General features: G+C 30.1%; 2 protein-coding genes across 2 annotated transcripts in view; one reads left to right on the top strand and one right to left on the bottom strand.

Moving 5' to 3' along the window:
* LOC109595755 (protein artichoke) overlaps nucleotides 1-23,493 on the top strand; it is a 145,956-nt gene that overhangs the window by 24,397 nt on the left and 98,066 nt on the right. The gene's annotated exons all lie outside the window — the stretch shown is intronic.
* On the bottom strand, nucleotides 5,079-9,189 carry LOC109595756 (inter-alpha-trypsin inhibitor heavy chain H3). Its single transcript, XM_020011176.2, has 14 exons — nucleotides 9,170-9,189; nucleotides 9,020-9,107; nucleotides 8,717-8,965; nucleotides 8,219-8,665; nucleotides 7,873-8,166; nucleotides 7,532-7,771; nucleotides 7,193-7,475; nucleotides 6,799-7,143; nucleotides 6,339-6,737; nucleotides 6,110-6,286; nucleotides 5,833-6,024; nucleotides 5,614-5,781; nucleotides 5,385-5,561; nucleotides 5,079-5,327 (listed from the first exon to the last, which is right to left on the bottom strand). Exons 1-14 carry the CDS (start codon nucleotides 9,172-9,174, stop codon nucleotides 5,152-5,154), a joined length of 3,240 nt encoding a protein of 1,079 aa, XP_019866735.2. The 5' UTR covers nucleotides 9,175-9,189; the 3' UTR covers nucleotides 5,079-5,151.

The following is a 23,493-nucleotide window of genomic DNA, read 5'->3' as shown; positions in this document are numbered from 1 at the left end:
AGGAAAACCTAGAAAAATCGATTTAAATTAAATTAAAAAATAATTTACCTTATATATCTATAGTTGTTAGGGTATTAATCGGCGTTTAATAATTTAAAAATATTTATGTGTCCCGTGGACATTGGCTCTGTTTATATATTGTATCGAAATTTTAATAATCTGAGAAGACAATTTTTATAAATAAATGTAATGTAAACGAATATTTATTTATTTTACATTTATTATGCATATTCATTTACGAATTAATATCGATCTTTTTGAAACAAACGCAAATTTAATTTGTTCATGTCGTCTGTATTTCTATATTTTATTATAATTATAAAATACATCAATTATTGACATATGTAAATTGTAATATGTTTAATTTATATTTTTCCACTGTTTTAACATTGTTATTTAAATTTAATGAAATAAATATGCACCATACACACGTTACATTAGCCAAACAAAATGAATAATCATCATGGCCAGTAACATTATTTACCCTCTACATCGTCATCAATTCACGGGCGTACACCATTTCGAATGTGCAAGGGAAACAAATTTGATAACAAGACTGTTTTTCAGTGCGGCAGTTGGTCCCTTTCAGCACCATATATTTCAGGCTGCTTTAACACTCTTAAAGCTCCCGTAGCTCATTTTTTATGGTGATCTTATGTTGGCTTCGCCAGATGTCGGCCTTTTAAAACGTGTTAATTGGTAGGTAAACGTGATTTAAAGGTGCCTAAAAGATTACGTTCGTTTATCAGTAAACACATTTATAATTAGAGGGCTAATTAGAAGGAAAGTTTATAGTTTTATAAAGCTTTAACTTTTCTGTTAGTTTTTATTTTGACGACGATGTTAAATATAATAAAGAGTACCAGTATTTTTTTGCCCAATTTTTGTCTCAGATCTTTGGTTACTCTTCTCTAAATATGAATATATAACTAATTAGACAAACATTCGACCAAATGTTCATTTAATTAAAATTACAATTCAGAAAGTTCTATGGATTTTTCATTTAATTATATATTCCCGTCTTTTATAAAAATTGAGAGATGTATTTACTATTTCTTCCAACATTTTCCCGGATAAATCCGAGTGCATTTATAAAGTAACAACAACAACGACGACGATTTCATATTGCAACATGTAAGTTTCGATTATAACGAAGCTGCAAGTCTCGTTCACAATGGCCATACCAGTACGAATAATCAAATTTGGCTTTTCGATTGGCTTTGTGGCGAAGTTTTCATTTATTAAATGGCAAAATGCTGCATCCCGTACTTGGTGGTGATGAAGTAATCACGTAGCTTGACAGAGAAAAAATTGCACACTACACTGAAATTAGTCATTGTTTCAGCAATCGATTCGTTTCGAATTGGTTTAAAGGATAATGAAAACAGTCATATGATATTCCATGTTACAATTCCACCGTTTTAATTATCCGTTTATAATTTTCGTGATTTCTAATTAACGGTTTGGAATGAAGTAATCACGAAACATTCGCTAGATTAAATCAATTTCATTCATAACAATTCGCGCATAATCTTGAATCTTTGCCCCACCACTTTCGGGTCCTAAATCTTTGGCGACGGCCCGAAAGACGCATTCCCGAATCTAATCGGGCCCCCATTAAAACGAAATTTCGTGTACCCGAATCGAAATCGTACGCAACCCGTTCGTAATTAAGAAGTCGGCGTCGCGACGCACCGAGGCCCGTTTTTACAGGCGCCAGGTGTGCACCTTCTAAATACGCGTAGGGTTTGGATAGTTTTTTAACAATTTACGACCCCTTAAGATTTTAACGGTTTATATACTCAGTGACAAAGAAACTGCAACTGCAGGGTGTGTTCAAATTTAATATTGTTTTGGTGTTATAACAAAGAGTAAACGATTAAAATTTGAAAACAAAATATCAAAGATTTTAGATTATATATAATAATTTAGTTAATTATTTGTTAGTCTATCGATGTTACCTAAACAGTCCCCAACAGGTCTTAGCATTGATTCTATGAGTTGGGCAATTTGCTCTTGAAGTATAGTACCCCAACCTACCTGGACTTCATATCCTAGAACCTTCCAAAGTCTGTGGAGGTTGAGGTAAATTTCATAGCTTTTACTCATCATATCTCAAAGATGTTCTATGGCTGAAAGGTCGGAGGATCTGGCTAGTCATGGCATCAAATTCACATGGGTTTTTTTCAAAAAAGTTTAAACTAACTCTGGCAACATTGGTTAGAGCATTATATTGATGAAATATTGGTCCGATAAAGGTAAGGAAAAATATTCGGCTTCACTACTTCCTGGAGATAATGTTGCGCTGTCAGTTGCCTTTAATAAAGATGATGATCTACTTTCATGAGCAATAGCACCCCATACCATAGCGCCCATCGTTCGGTGTACATGTCACTCAACATCAAACTGAGGTTGTCGTGTTTCTCCCCGACGTCGTCTGACTCTTTTTCGCGTGTCAAATCCACCCCAACAGAATCGAGATCTATCAGAGAAGACGAGCGGATGTCACTGTAGTTGTCTTCGATGTTCAGCAGTTAGCCCTTGTTCTTCTAACCACTCATCAGTCAAAGATATAGTTGTCGAAAATCGGTTTCTGAACGCCATTTTCAAAATTTATTGTGGTAAAAAATATGTTTACTTACACCAAACATTACCAAATTTTAATCGTTTACTTCTTGCTATACCAAAGGTATATTAAATTTGAACACCCCTTCCTGATGATGTAATTTCTTTGTCATTTAGTATATTTCAAAGACATCGAAAGCGTAACTATACTTTTACAGATTAAGTCTACGTATGCCCGAGTCCCGATATTGCGCAAGGAGACACGCAAGAATCGATGTGAATTATTAAAGATTTTGCGTTGACGTGACTCACATGTTTTATTGGATTTTTTCGGTATATTAGGAATGCTGCTTACCTGTCAACCTGAATGAGACAAGGAATTGGCATACATGTTGTGCTCTCAAATTCTGGTTTCAAACAATCTGAAATTGCATGACTATGTATGTTTTTTATGAAAATGCCAAGAAAGTATTGTTTTTAAACTCGTCTTTTTCTTTTCTTCTTTTATTAAAAATTCATAATGACTTTTTATAACAAAATACTTACTAAAAATTTCTTCTAATTAAAATTTAAGATTAAGATTTAATATGGGGAAGAATCAAATAAAAAATGATTCCTGCAAGTTTCTAAATGTATAACAATTATCTGGTTATAATCCTTTACTTAGTGCAATATACAGTGGGATGATTTAACGATCACACAAGAAATTATACATAGTTTTTTATACATAAAAATTAAAGTTTTCATAATTCGACTTCAAAATTTGAATATCTATAAAATTGAAAGATATACTTCATTTAAACTAGGAAAATAAACAAATTTAGTTGCGTGATAAGCACATGATCCCATGTAATATTTTTAACCGTAATTAAAAGTGTTAGATTATTTTGACTTTATTTTAAAATACTAATTTATTTTATAATTTACATTATTTATCATAATTTTCATAAAATTTGAATATCTGTAAAATTAAAAGATATTTCTCTGAAAAAGGTAATTCTATACTTCATTCAAACTAGGTTCAGAAGAACATAAACAAATTTAGTTGCGTGATAACCACATGATCCTAGGTACGGAGAACATTGTCATCGGAGGTTTTTACAAACACCACAACCAAATGATTAAATATTGCTGTGTCCATAAAAACCCATTTGGAAAAATGAGATCAATTTTGAAACTTTTTATACTATATCTCTATTAAGAAGAAGTGGACATCTTAGTGGTCTTCTAGAAGGTAGATTACAACTACGTTAATTAATGTTAAAATCATGTTTTTTACATTAATTAAAGTACTTGCTTTCAATGGTTAATTTGTCATTAAATGGTTATTTAAAAACTGTGTACCTTATAACTATTGTTGTAAAACTTACAAGAAATTAATATATAATTGTAATCAGAATATAATTTACTTGGTTTTGAAAAAATTATTTGTAATTTTGGCCACAAATTTAGGGTTCTATCCACAGTTCAGTGCTTAATATTGAGTCCAATTAACATCAATTAATGGATGGACAATAAAGAAAGAAAATGTAAACGTTGATTAAAAAATTAAAGAAATACCGTCACTGTTTCCATTTACCTTGTAAGTCCGTTTTATTCTGGCCGTGTCTAAAACACCAACGCGATTCTGCTTATTTTTATAATAAATCCGTTTGTTTTCTCTTCACTTTCCTCCCAGTTTCAATAAACTCCGCATTAATTATCCCAGATTTGCCTTCATAAATCTGATTTATTGCCGACAAAGCCCGTGCCGTAATTTCCAGCCAAAAGGACATATTATATACATTTCGGACTATGTTGAAGCCAAACATCGCACTTGCAACCGTGTTAAATTGTAAATAAAACCGATTAAGTAGGATTATGTGCTTTAAAGTGCTTTATTATGCGACATATGATGATCTTTCCTGCTGTATTTGGGTACGAATTAATAAACATACCGTTCCAAGCTTAGCACTGTTGATAAATTCAAAAAGTGATTGTGCAAGTTGAAAAAGCAACACCATGGTTTCGTTGATTACAGAAGTTAAGCAAGTGGTTTTCCTGTTTTTAACCAGCTGATAATGTATCCAAATGAATATGTATTTGTACCATACGACACGTTATGTTTCGTGGAAAACGACATGGAAAATAAACTATGAATAAACCTATTTTTTGGTTATAATTATTTTTCACAGCTTGGTTGGCAGCAATGAATACTGATTTATAAAATTCGTAATGCAGAAAATTTGTATGACCGGTAAATTAAAAAATTGTGGATCGATAAGTTACACGAACTATAATTTCCAGTGGATAATTTTTGTTAAAAATTGAGTCACTCGACGTATTTTATGTAGATATTTTTATAAATTCTAGGATAATATAGTCTAAATCTATAAATCACGGTATTCATTTTACAAGTGGTTTAAATTTCATGAATTATTTGCATAGATTTTGTAAACGTTGCATAATTTAAAAGTAAATGAAAGTGTTAAATTATTTTGACTTTATATTAAAATTCTAATATATTTCATAGCCTTTGTTTTATTTTATTTAAATTATTATAAATATAAATATTATTATAAGTATAAGTAGTTTAATCAGTATGTTTTAGTTCATTTGTACTTGACATTCATTTTGACAGGCATCTTTGGAAATAAAGCGGTTTGTGTTCCCAAAGCAGCCACCATAATCAAAAGGTTTACATTCATTTTCTGAAATATCGAAATACCATCTGGATACGAAACTTGTACAGGGTCCTTTAGATTTTGGAAGTTTACATTTTTCTGAAAAAAGAAAAATTAGTAACTTTCTTTGGCATTTGTGCTAATGTATAAGAATACCTATAGACATAACATTTTGACACTTGTCTTCACATTCTTCTATTGTCTCAAAACGATTTCCATTTCCTCCACATCCCCCGTACCAGAATGCTGAACATCTTCCTTGAACTTTATCGTAATAATATTTTACACTATGATTGCGGCAGTGTCCTGGATCTGCACTTAATCCACATTGTTCTAAAATTTCAAAAATTAATCTTTCCATCAATAATTTTTGTAAGCTAATCACCTGTGTGTACACAAGCCATACGACACTTATCAATGGATTCAAATCCTTTCTTCTTATCGTCACACCCATAGTATATTTTAGCTGTACACTTATCACCTATATAATAATATCTTCGTTTAGGTTTTCCTTGACATGTGTTGCCGATGTCCGGGGTAATTTTACATTCATCTAAAAATATTCATATGAATGTACTTTGCAGGTTTAAGCTCATTAATTTACCATCAGACTTTGTTATATTCAAAATGCATTCCATTTCACACTCATTTTTAGATTTAAATTTGTTCGGGTTACCCCCACATCCCTTATAAAACATTGTGTTGCATTTTTTTAATTTTTCATCGTAATACCACACCGTTTCTACTTTACTGTTTCCACAGAATATACCACTTGAAGGTGGAATAGTGCACTTATCTGCAAAAAGTCATAACATTAAATCATATTTATATTATTCACTACTTAGTCCAAAAAAAACATAAATAAACAAGTGAAATCTCACCAAAAGCGTCCATCTTAACGCAGGTCTTTTCACAGGCTTCTTTCGAGTTAAACCTGTTGTCATTACCGTAGCAACCACCATAAAGGAATTTTTCACATTCACCGCTTAAAAGATTGTAAGTCCACTTCACAGTGAATTTATCGCATGGCCCAGCCGCAGTTGGAAAATGACAGTCCACTAATATCAGTAATGGTTTAGATCGTTCCTCATTGTATTCTTAGTTACTTACATGGCTTGTGATTTATATCTTCCTTTGGAGTAGTTGTGGTGATCGGTGTTGTAGTAATTGGTGCTGATGTTGTTCTTGGCGTCGTTGTTGTAGGTGTTGTTATAATAGTTTGTTGACTAGTAGTGGTAACTGGAGCTGCAGTTGGGGGATTAGTTGGAGGATCAGTCGGAGGGAACGTAGGAGTATCAGCCTTTTTAGTAGTCGTTGGAATTACAGTGGTTGTTACTGGCGTGGGTGTGGTTGAAGTTGTTGTTGTTGTTGTTGTTGTTGTTGTTGTTGTTGTAGGCGTTGTGGTTGTTTTAGTTGTTGATTTAGTTGTAGATACTGTTGTAGTAGTTGTCTTGGGCGTTGTAGTAAAAAACGTTTTACTTTTTGGAATATTAGAAGGCGTAGGCCATGCTAAAAATATATTTAATGGGTGAGCCTAATATAATTTCACCGATATTTATTTAATACTAACTTATTTTACGGCACATTGGATTTTGCGCAACTGTCGGTCTAGGTCCACTAAATGCAGTCCTTATGTCTATTGAACTTTCTGGTCCAGATGGTTCTCTAACAATCAAGGCTGTAACGTCTGTCACAAGTGAATATGTGAGTGAAATATTAATTGCTTGCTGAGTTATATCTGGGTTATTAGACACAAGACGAGATTTGAGCAATTGCTTAACAGTAAGATAAGCCCAAAGACGATCCAGTTTTGTGGACGGAATTTTCATGGAAGGTTTATATGTTATTGTGCCATTGTTGCCTTTACCAGATATTGTGAAATTTGATTTATTCTTCGTCAATTTCCAAATGGCACCTAAAACAAATTATTACATACATAATTAAATAAATGTCAATAAGCACACCTTTTCCTGCAATTTTAATTTCGGATCCCTTAAAAAATAAGGGAAAATTGGCCTTTGTTATGCCACTGAGTCCACTGAGGTTGGGAAAATTAATTTTTTTTAGAACTGGTGTAGAAATATCTTTATAAAATCCAGACAACTGCATCGCTTTATCTACGCCTTCATAAATATGTTTTTCGTATCCCCCATTACTCACTGCAAGTTTTTCCAGAAAAGTTCTATTTGCTCCATTTCCTAGTGAAATAGTATAAGTTGGAACTTCTAGTGTATTTTGTTGTGTATACTGAAATAGAATAGATTGGACTAAAACAATTCTATAAAATATTATTAAATATTTACAATTGAAACAATTCTTTCAGTATCAGACATAGCTCCTACAGGTAATCCATCGGTAAGAAAAACCACAATTGGTTGAAATTTATCCAAATATTTTTCGTTCGCTTTGCTAATTAAATGTAACCCAACTGTTAGAGCACCAATAATATTTGTATTATCACCATTTGTAAAACTCTTTATAATGTCTATTCCCTTGTTTATATTCTCCGCAGTTCCACTTACTCCTTCGGGTAAAGTGGTAGCCTAAAAAGTAAATGTATATGAACTGTTATTTTAATATTATTTTAAGTTGATTTCTCCTCAGTTTATTTTTATTTTTAATATAAAAATTATTAAATGCTTACTTGAAGAGAAGGTATTAATCCATTGTTGTAGTTATCCCCCGAATATTCAAATGCTTTGGTTGATTTATCTTCTATATTCCATACAGTCACTCTTCTAGCATAAGAAATAATATGAAATATGTCTTCAGTAGATATCATCGGTAATATAATTTCCATTGCATCTTTTAAATGTGTCAGTCTATTTTCTTGTCCCATACTCCAACTGACATCCAATATAAATATAATGTGTTTCCGAAGAGGGGCCAAGTTTGTTGGAGAGAAAAATGTTATAAAATAATAATCGTCGGCCAATATCTAAATAAAAAACACACGTTTCTACATGCAACACCATTAAATTAAGTATTACCCCCGCTTGTGCTGATCTAACAATATCATATTCTACAACGAATTGTCCTGCAAAACTATCAGCGGTCCTGAGTCCGTTGCACGCTAATTCGACTTGTTTCATTATTCCCGCACGTAATTTAATATGTCCAGAATTTTTTGTTAGAATCGTTATATTCGCACCCGAGTCTACTCCAGAGCTGTTGTATATTTCATTTCCAGATCTAAAATATGGTGTATTTATATACGAAATGCCTTCGTCTTCTTTAATAACGATATCAACTTCCAAGTCCTCTACAAATTGTTTCGGAAATATATTTGATATTATTTCATATTTAGAGTTCTTTAGTTCTAGTAGTTCCTCGTAAGATAATTTAAATACTGCTGACGTTCTTGGTTTTAGCTTGACTGTTATGTCGAACTCGTTCGAATCTCTTGTGCTAACTTGTGCCCCTAGATACGGGTGAGACTAAAATAACACACATTTGACATTTTTATTATTTCCTTATTAAATAAATACCTGTGTGTACTGAGTGTTTGCTATTTGTTTGTCCACCACTTTGGATTTATACACATCTCCATTCACTTCCATCACAAAACTAGTTACAAAAGCTGATTCCGGCAATATAACGGAAAAAGTCGCCTGTTTCTCCGCATAATATTTATTGACAACAACACTTTTCACTTCAGTCTCCGCAAATCTATTATTGACTGTAGTACTTATATGTAACGATTCTATGATAGGTAACTGGGTACTAGCTAAATGTTGCTGAAATATTGAGATAATTAAATTAAATTAATAAAAAATCAGGTTTGAACTCACTCGTATTATATCTATTGGTCTCTTACATGAAACAACATTGATAAGAATTAGTATGTAATAAATTTTCATTATGTAGTGGCAACAGCACCTGTAATACAAATCAATGGATTTACAGTTACCCATTTAATAGGTGAATTTATATGTAATTACCTCATTATATTCTAATATTAATACACATTACAATACTTGAAAAATAACTGAGTTTGGTATATAAATGATAAAACGGGGAATAACTGCCATTAAATATAGGTTATCGAAAAGGTTACAATTCGTATTTAACCAAGATATTTGTTTGTCACAATTATTAATAGTCATTAATGTATAAACAAAATAATTATTTTAGTATTTATTTATCTGTATACATATTATATTATAGTAAACCGCTTTACTAAATAACATAATACTACAGTAAATATACAGGATGTTTCATAACTTATCCAAAATCTTTTAACCAGATATGCACTTCTAAATAATTAGAATTTTTTTAAGAACTCGTCTTATTATTTAGAAGTGCATATCTGGTTAAAAAATTTCGGATAAGTTATGAAACACCCTTTATAAAACAAATTATAAGGACAAGATAAAACTTTCATGGTTCATTCGTTTCATAATTAAGTTTTACTTATAAATTCATAAAACACCATCATTTTACTTACTACGAGCGTACAGTATTGGCCATAATTCGTGTAATTTTACCTCTTGAACATTGAAATTGTTTTAGTAGTACAACTTTCGTGCTATTTTATTATTTTTGCTTCAATTATTTTTTATATTAGTTTTAAAAAAATATAACTGGACAAAAATTTGGAATATTTTATTATTATTATTTAACAAATAAAAAACTTATTTTATTATCACAGATCCTCCCCCATGTTTAACAGTTGGCTTTATGCATGTTTTATTCAATCGTTCATCTTTCGGACGTCGAATATGAACAATAGCATCCCTGTTAAACGAATAAACTTGAATTCGTCACACCAAACAATTTTTGTCCAGTCGTTCACTGTCCACCCAATGTGCTCTTAGACAAATTTTAGAGAGGCTGCGATGTTCTTCTTTCGTAGAAGTGTTTTCTTTGCTGACATACAACTTTTTAAGAATCCACAAATCTCAACGTCCAGTCCTAGTAGATATCTCAAATGGTCCAGATTGGTTTATAACAGCGGAATAATAGTAATTCAAATCTATTGTTTTCTTTTTTAACTTGAATAGCTATTAAATAAATTAGTATACCTAGACAACATTTACAATGAATATATATGGGGGATATTAGATGGGTTGGTTCTTAACAGTACAAGTGATATAATCGGGTCGAAGTCGAGTAATAAACAGTTAATTGCCACCGCACCCATTACAACCATCCGACAGTAAATTAACTCGTTAAACTGAATGACCTCCTTGTATGGCACTCCAACAAGGGCGCATTGTAAGTCGCCGAATCCATAAACTGCAATTGTATCGACTTCCGTTCCACGTTGACAGACGACGTCGGAGACGCCATCAGATGTGATTTCATTTATTAATCATATTCGAGAGACATGCCTCGTGACTTACACGAGTTACTTGGAGGGTTTGTCTCCGATTCAGTTAGCATTTCCGGTCTGGGTAATAATTTACTTGAGACATGTCACGGACGTAGCACAATAAACCAGCTCAGCTCATTCTTGCCATGTTATATGGCCCATTATTAATCTGGGGCTTACCACTTTCGGATGGCGCGACAAAAAATACAAACACGCGTGACATGTGTAAAGAAAAAGGGGGACAACAAGTAAAAAAGTTTTAAATCATTTGCCGAAATTTGTCTTTTCGCGCACGCCGTGAAATATGACTGGAGAAAATACGGGAAAAGTTTTATTCAGTCAGCGATATTCGGTCGGATCATATTTCGTATTCCATTTTTTAAATTCAAATAATTTTTCTTGTTTCTTTGCTTTCCTTGTAACTTTATGTAAATTACAATTTTTGACGTTAAATAATTACGAATTGTACAATGTATTTTATACAAAAATTAGTACTAAAAAGTATTGTTTAATTACTACTACTTAAGTTTCATAAATAATATTATAGTGTATTCATATAAGGTACGACTAATAAATTCATTAGAAAAATGAAATTATTAATTCCAAAATAGACAAATAAATACGCATAAATAATTTTTTTAATTATTTTATTAACAGATCTCTGTCGAATTATATAATTTTCCCTGAGCAGTGACTATATATTTAATTTCAAATTATAATTCATTATTTATTAAAATTTATATTTAACTAAAGGTAAAAATTATTTACTATAATAATTACTGTTCATAAACTAGTTTAACAAATTAAAAGAGGAATAAATTGATTAGAAAAATGTATTTTTTGTACTTGTATATGTCTAGAATGTATTCACAAAAGGTACGGCGTGAAATAAATAATAGATAGAGGCGTATTTAATACTGATTATATCCAAATAATCTCCCTTCCAAACTGACCAATAAGAAACATTATCTATCAGTTACGATCACGTGTTAATCATTCAACCAAATTTTGTTTTTTTCTTCGTACCTAGTTTGAATGGAGTTTAGTTTATTAATTATTCCGGTATAATTGAATCATAAAAAATACTTGGAATGATTTAATGATAACATTAAATTAATATAATAATTAATTTAATACGAAACTGCACATCAACAACTTTTTAATTAAATAAATTTACGTTGACTTTGTTTATATGCAGTTTGAAATAACAATCGTTAATAAATGTGGATACACTATCAATTAAAACAAAATGTGCATATTCGTTTATATCAAAAAATTTTATTTTTAAATAATATTTCAATAAATTAATATTTAATTAATAATTAATTAATTGTAATTATATTTATTTTAGACAAACTATAGATTTTGCTTTCAAAATATTTTTTGCATAAATAATACTAGCGAGTATAATATTTAATTTCACATTCACCTAGTGTTAATAAACATATCATCTTACTTAGAATTTTTGTACGATAATTATTTTAGCGGTATGTATTAAAATTGAAAAATCTCAAAAACGACCGCTATAATCAAATTTAATCAAGAATACCTTTTTTTCTAGATTGTGTTAATTACATGAAAAATTCAATTGTTTTTAAAAATATTGAGTGGCACAGAAAATAAGGCGGGAAAGATATGAGAGCTCCCAGAATCTACTCTACGGTATCATTATTCACTACATTGAATTTTAAATATGTATTTTAAAATAATAAATATTAGAACAAAGGTTAAGTGATACAAAATAAATTTTGAGATTTAAATTTATTGTGTTGTGCTATATTTTATACAGGAGAAACGTTAGAAAAAAAAAATATTTCTTTAATGAATAAATTCTACCTCCTCTCAAATTGTGACCACCTATTTTAGAGACACTCATATTTTAATTATTTAAGACGTGGATAATTAAAATTTCTTTGTTAACATACGAAACAATTAAGCTAATTGAATAACTGACAATGAATGATTTGGTAATGACGAATTGCGGTTAACACAACACAAATAGCCTTAATAACTGGATCTCCAGGGCAGCCCGAATTATTATTCAAAACAATAAAAGCAATAGGTCACGGTAAGTCGGTCGACAAATTGCTCTCGGAGAGCTTTATTCATTCAGGGTGGAGTCCTGCCATGGGAGCGAGAAGACAAATATATTGCCCGGTTTTTAATTGTTAATGAGCCCTTTAAATTTCCCACTCGACGTTAACAATACTCAATAGTCGCCATTAAAATCATCATTTAATTACCGCCAATTTCCAAGTACTTTGACGTTTAATTGTAAAGCCATTTTGTCCACTTTATCACTGTGTGTTTGTGTTAATTTAAAAGTTTGCTCAAAAGCACATAAATTATACCTGTTTGTGCCGCTCCTTCAACGTCATTATAACAGGCAAACATTACATAACAATAAATTCGGGAAAACACAGAAATGAGTTATATTACTCAGACAATAAATCAGTTAAGATGCACGGCGAAAGTTCAGCCAAGGGAACAAAGAATAAAATGCATAATGCGAAATAAGAACACGAAAAATTAATAATAAATCAAATGAGCTGGCGGCGAGTTCACGTTTTAAAGAAATTGTTCTTTAAATAAAACTTTCTTGCTTTATTGTCAACTATACTTTATGTGAGACGTTATGGGCACGAGGTAATTTTGAATAGTGCTGAAATTATTCTGTAATTATATTATTTTTATATAAAAAACCTTATGGAGCTTATTTAATTAATAAGAAGAAGTATTTAAGATAATATTAAAATGTGTGCTGTCATTTAAATGTTATTTATTAATTTAAAACAGCAATTTAATGTGGAAAAAATTCTCTCTTTATAATAAAATTTGAGAGAATTCATTAAGTTTCAAGTTCAAAATATAAACAAGTATTAAATGTCACAAAACATTACAAATACTTTTTTGGGGATTTGATGAATTAAAAATGTACTGATACATAATGTCGAAAATATAAAAACCCAATGATATCAACAGTATGGAATAGTTTTAAGAAATTAATTAGTTTTGATAATCTAGATTTATAGAAAATTTGTTACACCAAGATGTAAAGATGGCTAAAAACAAATATTTATAAGAAGTTTTGAGAAATCAAATCGTAAATTTTCATAATGACTAGACTGAATCAATGCAATCAATGCAAAAATACATTTCTGATAAATAGTTATAAAAAGTTAATATCAATCTTTTCAAAAATAATTATCTCTAAATCAATTGATTTATAAACTACAAGAGTTAACTTAATAAAAGTTCTTAAAAACTTATGAAATAAGATGGCTGTCTTTAAACCAATGGAATTAAAAGAGTAAAAACACCAGGTTTATTTTTAAATGTAAGAATTATTATTTGAAATTATGAAAAAAAAAACATTCTCTAGTTAATTTTGAAAAGCTGATTAATAAATAAGGGTTAATATAATAAGAAATAGGTATGCTTGTTGCTTTACTTTTGTTTGGTACTGTATATGGTGGAAGTCTAATGAATTGAAAAATAAATTCAAATTTATTCCATACTTTTGATCACTGTAAATCTTTACTCAGATACTAAAAGTTTTGTAGATTAGTAGAATTCATTTGAGTCTTTTAAATGAAGCTTAACCAAAACCAATTATAAAATCACAAACAGTAAATTTGGAGATGTAAGATTAATTTTCTCGCAAGTGAATTAGTCATCGATGAGTGAACCCATCAAAGACGTGCAATAACGGAGTTAGCGATATGAGAAGCTTTTAGTCAATGGTCAACATTAACAATGGGAAGTTCATTGAAAACTCAACGGTTCAAGAAGTTCAAATGGCTGCATGTGCATGGTCTGGTACAATTGTGCACTTGGAACGATTCAAAATGCGAATAACAATACGGTAACGCAGTAAATGCACCACTTTCTAACAGTTAGATCAATTTCGCAACGTAATAGCTGCACCCTCCTGAAACCAGTCACCCCTTTGCAGTCTCGTGTCACGTCTGAATTTAACTTTCATAATTAACTGGCTGGTCGTGCCGCAGTGTTGACAACTTCCATGTACATACAGTGCCGTGAGGACCGACTGACCCAACCTCTGGTCGTAATTGCACCGTATTATTTCACTTTGTATTTAGTCTTGACCTGAACACATTTATTGCTTTGGGAGTTACTTCCATGTTTGACTTATATTAATATTAGGTACAGGAAAAAGTAATTTACATGATTTAATTAAAAAAAAATTATTATATTTTAATATTTTGTCTTAAACTGCATATATTATTTGATAGCTGTTTAATGCTCCAACTTTATAATTTACGTTTTCCCTTCATACATTTAGAAAATCTTCGTGCAATATGTTATCAAAAAGGTTTTATGCATTGATTTTTATAAAAAAGTTGGACAAAAGGATTCTCCATAAATTAAGGGAGGAAAACAAAATTAGGCGTTTGACAATTACGAATTATATACAATGAAAACTGGATAGGTTATGTCAATTGTCTGGACAATGAGTTGAAGCTGGTCTTAATTCAAGAGATATTTTGATGTCCTTCTTTGTATAATAGAGGAGTTGTGCTTTCTGCATTTCTCATGTTAAATTGGAAGTATTACCCCATTCATTACATAGTTCAGTTACTTTTTCATGTGATTATTATTTATATTTCATTATCAAAATTGAGGTTGATCTTTTCTTTATTTTTAAGATCCCTCGTTGAATGAATTTGTGTGTAAAACATTGTTGATTATATTGAAAAAATAAGGTCATGTTTTGATTGTCTGTACTTTATTAAATATATTATATTATTAAAATACTAATCTGTAAAAGTAACCTAGTAAACTAAATTAGTTAAAAGGTCGTACTTCATTTAGGCGACTAAACGAAACGAGACGTAATTAATTAAAGCAAAATATTTAAAATACCCTCTTTCGTGTTTTCACGTCGCTTGTAAACCTGGAATTTAGCTGACATTTTTCAGCGCAATCGACTTTTTGACGCTCGTTTTTCATATCTTCCTTTGCGATCCATTCCGTAACACTTCATTAATATTAATTACCTTTTGTTGACCACAAAGTTTAAGGCAATTGTGATTTATGAATAACGGACGATCTATCGACCTTATGTTCAATTTGTAACACACTGGGGAAACTCATTCTTTTAATTTTAATCTAAAATAATCTTTTTCCATTTTCTGCAATCGATCAAAAATATTTCAGGGAACGAAATACTGTTTGAAGTCCATAAATAATTATAAGGGTGCAGGAAAAAAGTGAGAAAAATATAAAATGCAAATAAATTACTGGAATTACAAATGCCCGGGAAGAGAAGGGAGACGCTGTTAAGGGCTTTGCATAGAAAATCAGTTTAAAGAGCTTGAGGTAACAATGATCGGTTATCGATTGTTTGTGTAATGACAAAAAGCTCTCGGTTCTTAAATTTGCAATTTGGCGGATATAACCTCTCATGCCTCCGCAGAAAATTGCTCCGCTATCGGAATTAATTGATTAATTAAATCGGGTTCGACTTTAAAACGGTATTTCATGTGAGGTTGATAATTTATTTTCATTTACTTGCTAACTGATTTAATTATAGTTCGGAAAGTTGAAACGAAAACTAATTTGACACGGGCAAAACAGTTTACATTCCATTTTCAAGCATTTGATGTAGGAAAATTGAATTAAAAAAATTGACAGGGCTTTACATTTGATTATAAGTTTTCTGGACGAACTGAATTATGAGCTTATATTAATTACGTGCACAATTATATATTATATTATTGTAATTTAGTCCAAAATAGACTATAATTACATATAAATAATAGTGACTAGCAACTAAATTATTAAACAATTATTATTAAACAATAATGTGAATTCAATTATTAGGGTATTTGTTAATCAGTATTACAATTTTATAAAATTAATAAAGCTGAGATTAAATATCCTTAGAAAGATAATCTGTGAAAGTTACTCTGGTAAGTTGTAAATAATAAAATACCTAAAGTAAAACACAAAAAATTATCAAAACTGTTAATTATTTTTTAAATAAACTGTGATACTTTTACTGAATATTGATTACATAATATAAAATTTAACAAAAATCAAAAACTTAATAATTAATGATATTTTGAAGACATTTAAAACCTATTTAATTATTCATCAGATTTCACGAGATTAATTGCAAGAATCGAGTGCAATGGAGTAAATCGTCCGCATTGTCCTGAAAATGCCTCATAACTGCCAACCCACAATTTCTCGAACAATGCAGCTGCCGCGATCGGATGCATTTAACGAGTGTCGAACCCTTGTGGAGACGAGGCCTCGTCCGGTCCACGTGGTAAATTACACTCTCACCTTTTAGACGCCTTTTACCTTTCGCCATTCACAGTTTTGTCAGACACTTAAAATAAATTCCCTAAGGATGGGACGCTGATTGTATTATGTCGACGCCTTTTTGCGTTATCTTTCGTGTGGGTAGAACATATTTGAAGAATTTAAGTTTTGGTGTAGATTAATCCCTAAGCAACCATACAAATTTTCTTTAAATGGCTGTAACCTAACCTAATACCAAAATGTAACGAAAAATTTATTTTTTTGATAATAAAAAATATGAAAAATATGCGTCAAAATGTCAAATAATTATTGAATTATATACTTGAAATTAAAAATAAAATCTTTTGTTGTTAAATTAAACAGCAATATTTCACAAAAAAATATTAAGAATGTTTTAAAATAAAATATTAAATTCATGTTAGTTTTGTATAATCTTTATATTTAATAATTAACAGCAAAAAATGTTTAATATAAATTTTTGTTAGTGCAATATGATTTAAGACATTCAAATTTAGTTTATTTCAAATAAACAGAAAAATCATAAAATTAATTATATTATTTTAAATATAATTCATTTTTTAATAAAATATTCATCTAAATATTTTTCTGAATATTTTTTTAGATGCGTTTCTTTAATAAATATAAAAGTATAATTCAACTGAAATATACAAAAAAAAACAAAATTGAATATATTATTTTAAATAATTTTGCAGAAAAAATTTTTTAATAATACACTTGTATTAATATTTTAAATAATACAATTTTTTTTTTGAAATTTGATGATTTTTAATAATAAACAGCATAAAAATGTTTAATATAAAAAGTTATTAGCGCAAATGATTTAAGAACACAACAGAAAATATGTAACACAACAGAAAAAAAATATTAAAATTAATAATATAATATTCTAAATAATATTATTTTTATACTATTTTTTTTATCTCAATTTTTCTAAAATATTTTAATTATATATTTGAGATAATTTATTATAAAATTAAATACAAATAATTCTGTAATTTTGGAGCAGAAATTTTATTTCTAATTAAAGTAACTAAATATATTTCAAAATGTTATTTAAAATATTTTCATTAATAAATATTAAAAATTAAAACATAAAATAAAATCGTAAAATTAAACTTAATATTTTAAATTATTATTTGTACTATTCTTATTGAAAATTTTTCAAGGTTTTATTAAAATATTTAATTTATAGATTTGCCAAATTTATTATAAAATTATATACCAGTAGTTCAATAATTTAGAGAAAAACGTTTTTCATTAAAATGTGTAGAAATGATTCTCTAAATACCTTTTTTAGATACGTTTCTTTAGTAAATAATTAAATAATATTCAGAGGGATACAAACAATTATCTGAAGTTTTAAATTTTAAAAATATAATAGTAAATATAAAAGAGAAAAAATAAATAGTTAAATTTATTCTATTTCGAAGTGAGAATTATATTTTGAAATCTCATTATTTTCAATAATCAATAAGATATTGGCAAACATATACATTTAAAATTAGCCTCTAAAATTTTAAAAGATTTTCTTCAAAAATGTTGTATACTAAATCACTTTTGATAGCTTATCTATAATTTAAGGAACACTCTGTATCTGTCGATACTTATAATAATGCACGTAATAAATGTTTTCAAATGGTCTCAAGCTAATGCACAAATTATTGTTTCAGGTATCCGTTCAGTTCTTATGGTTGGCATCTCAGTGAGTGAAATGGGGGATCCATAGGTACATAATCGAAAGCACTTTGCTTCTCCCTTCGTCGCCATAAATAAAATATGTTTTTATTGCCGAAATGCGCATTGAGAATATATGTAACCTATACTTTATTAAACCCCAAAGAAAATCAAATAACGCATTGACAGCCGTATAAAAAAATACACAGGGGATGTATACGACGAATCTTTTTTCAATTCCGCACCAATAAAATGAACTTGTCCCCTTTCTTGCTGTGTCACAACCGTTTTAGCGGGCTGGTAAAAAAAGCTTTTCAGCAACTACGCCGAAATCATTAAATTTACCGAGTATAACGCTTTTATTGGGGTAACCTGTGCACATGAACATGTTAAAACTCTCGACACGTTTTGAAAGTGCGGAGTTAGTTTGGCGTCTTACAAGTAAATATTTAAGTATGTCGCGTGGATACGAGATTGCGAACTTTTGAAATTATGACTGTGAAATATCAATGTTTACAGCTAGGCAAGTCGGCTATACTCCTTTTTCACTGTTAATGTTCCTAGAAGCAATTTTCGTTGCCGACGTACTGGTTTATAAGGCGACGAAATTGGACCGTTTCATGTTCCCGTGTAAATTTATAATGCACTGAAAATTATTTAAAATTGTTTAATTAATAATATATTACTCCATTATTATTCTTTATCGTTAACTAAATTTTTGCATATTTTTACAAGCAGAATAAAGAATATATAAAGTCAATTATTTAGGTTTATAATATTATTTAAATATATAAAAAATTAATAATTATCATTGTATATCAAAATTTGTTTTTATTTCTAATTAACTTGAAATTGCAAATATAAAATAAATACGACTGCTTAAAATAATGAATAAATCGATTATGGTTTGAACTAGTTAAATAATTTATTCAAATAAGCATTCTATTGATTTGTTGTTTTTCTTTTTAAATCGATTATGTTTTTTATCATTCACACTCGTAAATATTTAATATAACATTTTAATAAATTAATTAGACAAAAATTAAAAATACTGTAGTGACTATTATTAAAGCAACTTTTTAAAATGTTAAAATAATATTAATTTAATACTGGTGTTAATAAGGTTTTCAAACTTATGTCTATTCTATTTTACTTTAGTTTTAGTATTTCCATATTTTTATCCAGGAGTGTATTTTATTTTAAAAATAAAAAGGTTTGATTTTTTTTAAGAATAAGAGGTACTGCCATACAATTTAAGTAGTACAGCCGAAATTTTAATAATTTTTTATATCCAAAATTTTGTGAATAAAACATAGTAATTAATAAAGCAGAATACGAAAGACATATTTCAGAACTTAACAATGAAAAATTCATACAAAAGGGGTAATAATTTCCTTCGCTTTGTAAAATAACTTTGAAAGAGTTTAACAAGGAATTTATCGTGTTTAAGACACCGAAAATTGAAATAAAATTTTTTCAACGTCCTCCTCATCCAATCTGAACGGAGCTTTTAAAACTTGATGTTATTGTCATCGGCGTAATCCGCGGCAAACAAAATTCCTCGGCCCTAATCCGTCGTGATAAGTTCGTGAATGCGTGCCGAAGAGAGGATGCGATCCGATGTCGAGTGTCTTTGATCCGCGGAAGAGGTCCCGGCATTAATTCCAACTTTCCTGCGGGAGGGCGGCATGATCCGGCCCGCTCCAGTTGTTCCAGCCGCCGCCGGATGTTCGTGTGAATTAACTGGTGTGTGTGTGTCTGTGTGTGGATGTGTCATCATCACTTGGGGCCATGGCCAGACAATTCAATGACGTTACTACTTTAGTCATTTTTATTTAATTTAGGGACATACATAATATATAAATTTCGAATAATTCGTAATCAATAAATATATAAATATATTTTTTTCCGTTGTATTTATTAAGGTAAATAAATAATTTAGTATTTTAAAATGTTGCCATAGTAATGATCACTTTTTATCATTAATTTCTTCCAATTTTTACCGCATAATTTTTTAATAATATTATTATTTATTCCCTTTTCTGTCAATTATTATTTAGTTCATGCTATGTATTATTTTAAATTTAATTTAGTTCAGTAAGCAAATTTTTGCTGAGCTCGTCCCAATATATTGTAAATATAAATTGCAAACGAATATATAAAATATTCGTCAATAATTACTTTTAAAATTACAATTTATATTTTTTATTTAACTAGATATAAAATAAAAGTATTTATTATTATTTTAACAAATAGCCATTTTTAATAACATGATTTAATTTGAATTTTTTATTAAATAATTTATAATTTCGGTGTTGAATATTAAATTAACCTCAAGTAAAAGAATATATCTATTAACTTCAAAGATCCAACAAGCATCTGGGGGAGCAACAAGATCCCGCTGTTATTGATGGTTTTCGAAAGTTGAAAAGACGTCTCTACAAAGTCAAGAGTATGAAAGAATCAGGTTCCGAGAGCACAGACGACTGGTGTTTATGAATATTTTATCGATATCCGCCACACAAAACTTTTCTTCCACTTCTCAAACTTCCCTCCCTTAAATCTTGAAAATATATATTCACTTGTTATGCGGCAAAATCATTGAGTCTACGCCGATGAAAGTATGTTATTTATTTACACCGTCAACCGTTCCTGATGCCTCGCGATGCAAATAACAATTTCTTTAATAATTAATGCACCCTGCCAACTTCCCAAGCTCGCAACATCAATCTACTTCAAAAATACATTGAATTTTCTTATGCATTTTGTAATTGGTCGAATTGAATTAAGACAATAAATTACCCCGGACCAGTGCCGGATACGAGCAGTTTAATTGAATTAATCACGTTCAACCTAGGAGAGATTAATTAACTCTGGAAGATATTTTTAATGAAGCTGTCAGTTTGTATGCAAGAAATGCGGTTAATATATCAGAGAAGGCCGGGGGAGGAGGCGGACCGAATCTGCACCGAATTCCGTTCAATTAAAAAATAATGAAGACAAATGACCAAACGGCATGAAAGCGCCGTCATTTACTTGCTGGTACCTGCAACTACATTGAATCTGTAAATAAGAGAATAATGAAAGATTTATTGTCGTGGAAAGTTTCGTGAAGTTAAAGAAGTTACGAATGTCTGGGCAATGTAAAAAATTGTTGCCGATTAAATCGAAAACTTTTACGTCGGATGAACATGTGATTTATAATCTTGTATCCTACTAAATAAACATAAAATTTGATTCGTTTGTGAACAAACATCCTGAAATTATTTATCAATAAATTTTAAAAATAAATAAAATAGTGACGATTATTTAAAAGTCTTAGATTTGTTATTTGATTTCTCAGTGGTGAATATCCGGTCAAATTTTTAATGTGTTGATGTGTGGTGATATACAGTTTTAAAGCACGTGTTTTGCTCCATTTAAACTGGTAAACTTGTTTTATTTGAAATCATTTAAACAGGGCTTCGTACAATTTTCTTATTCCACTTAAAGTAAGGTCTAAAAGCGACAATCTGCTCACAACAGCAACAATGCAATTAGCCCATGATCCATTAATAGCACGATGGTGGTTCCAAAAATTCTACGGTGGGGACAAGAGCCTTAAAGGTGATGAGCCAAGCGATCACCCTGTTAATTAATTCACCACTATTTCCAACTATCTAAAACATATTGAAAAGACCCAAAAGCTCCACAAATGGGTACCTTACGAATTGAATGAAATCACAATATTATATGATGTTTAGCATTATAGTTGTAACCTGTAAACAGACTCCCAAACACTTTCCATAAATGAAATTCTGCCGGTGTGATCTATTGTCTTTCCTATACTGTCAAAAAGTCAGTGAAATGTGTCCGGCATTGAACAACAGAAAAAGGACAAATTTATGACAGTGCTTGCCCACACGTCGAACAACTGGCACTGCAGGAGTTGAACAAAGTGGGGTAAGAAGGTCCGCCTCATCCACCATAGTCACCAAACCTTTCGCCAACTAATTATCACTTTTTTAAACATTTGAACAACTTCCTGCGTGAGAAATGCTTTAAAAATCAAAATGACGCCTAAACACCTTCAATGACATCGTTGCTTCAAGTACTCCAGAGTTCTATTCCATCGATATAAGTAAGTTTGTTTCTCGTTGGCAAAAGTGTATTGATTCAACTGGTTCTTATTTCGACTAATAAAGTTCCGTTTAATAATAAAATAACTTTCTTGACAATTTGACAGAAAATATGATAATTGTTGGATGAAAATAAATTTTGTAGATGTAATTTAATATTCATTTTATACAATAATTTCAAATCTGATAAAAAAATTATATTTACTTAAATTTATGTAACCCACAAAATTGGCATCGACCGTGCACACACGCAATAGTGGTCTAGTCACACATTTTGTGTGACCAATTGTTTCAATTTTCACTGATCTGTGACATATTTACACAGGGTTTAATAAATGCAAAATTGCTCATTGTGAAGCCAACAAAATATACTCACTGACAAAGAAATTGCAACACCAAGAAGGGGATGTTCAAATTTAATATTGTTGTTCCTTACCTTAATCGGCCTAGGGATCCAATATTTCAACAATATAGAGAGCACCGCCTCTTGTTGCCAGAGTTAGTTTAAACTTTTTTTAACGAGATCCATGTGAATCTGATGCCATGGCTAGCCAGATCGCCCGACCTTTCACCCATAGAACCTGTTTGAGATATGATGAGTAGAAAGCTAAGTCCCCACGGACTCTGAGGGTTCTAAAACATGAAGTTCAGGTAACTTGGGATACTATACCTCAACAGGGAATTGACCACCTCATTGAATCAGTGTCAAGATGTGTTGTGGAGTATTTAGATAACTTCGATAGACAAGCACATTATCAACTAAATTATTAAAAAAAAAAATCTGAAATATTTCATATTTCGTTTCCAAATTTTAATCGTTTACTCCTTGCTATAACATCTGTGT

This window comes from Aethina tumida, chromosome 3 (genome assembly GCF_024364675.1).
Source record: "Aethina tumida isolate Nest 87 chromosome 3, icAetTumi1.1, whole genome shotgun sequence".
NCBI classification, from domain to species: Eukaryota; Metazoa; Arthropoda; class Insecta; order Coleoptera; family Nitidulidae; genus Aethina; species Aethina tumida.
Note: the sequence above shows the minus strand (reverse complement) of the source record. Positions and strands in the feature narration are given on the sequence as shown.

Coding starts and splice junctions, on each gene's coding strand:
- LOC109595756 (XM_020011176.2), bottom strand. Junction 7,772..7,872: donor GATTAATACCTTCTCTTCAA/GTAAGCATTTAA, acceptor TTTACTTTTTAG/GCTACCACTTTACCCGAAGG. Junction 5,782..5,832: donor GAATATAACAAAGTCTGATG/GTAAATTAATGA, acceptor GAATATTTTTAG/ATGAATGTAAAATTACCCCG.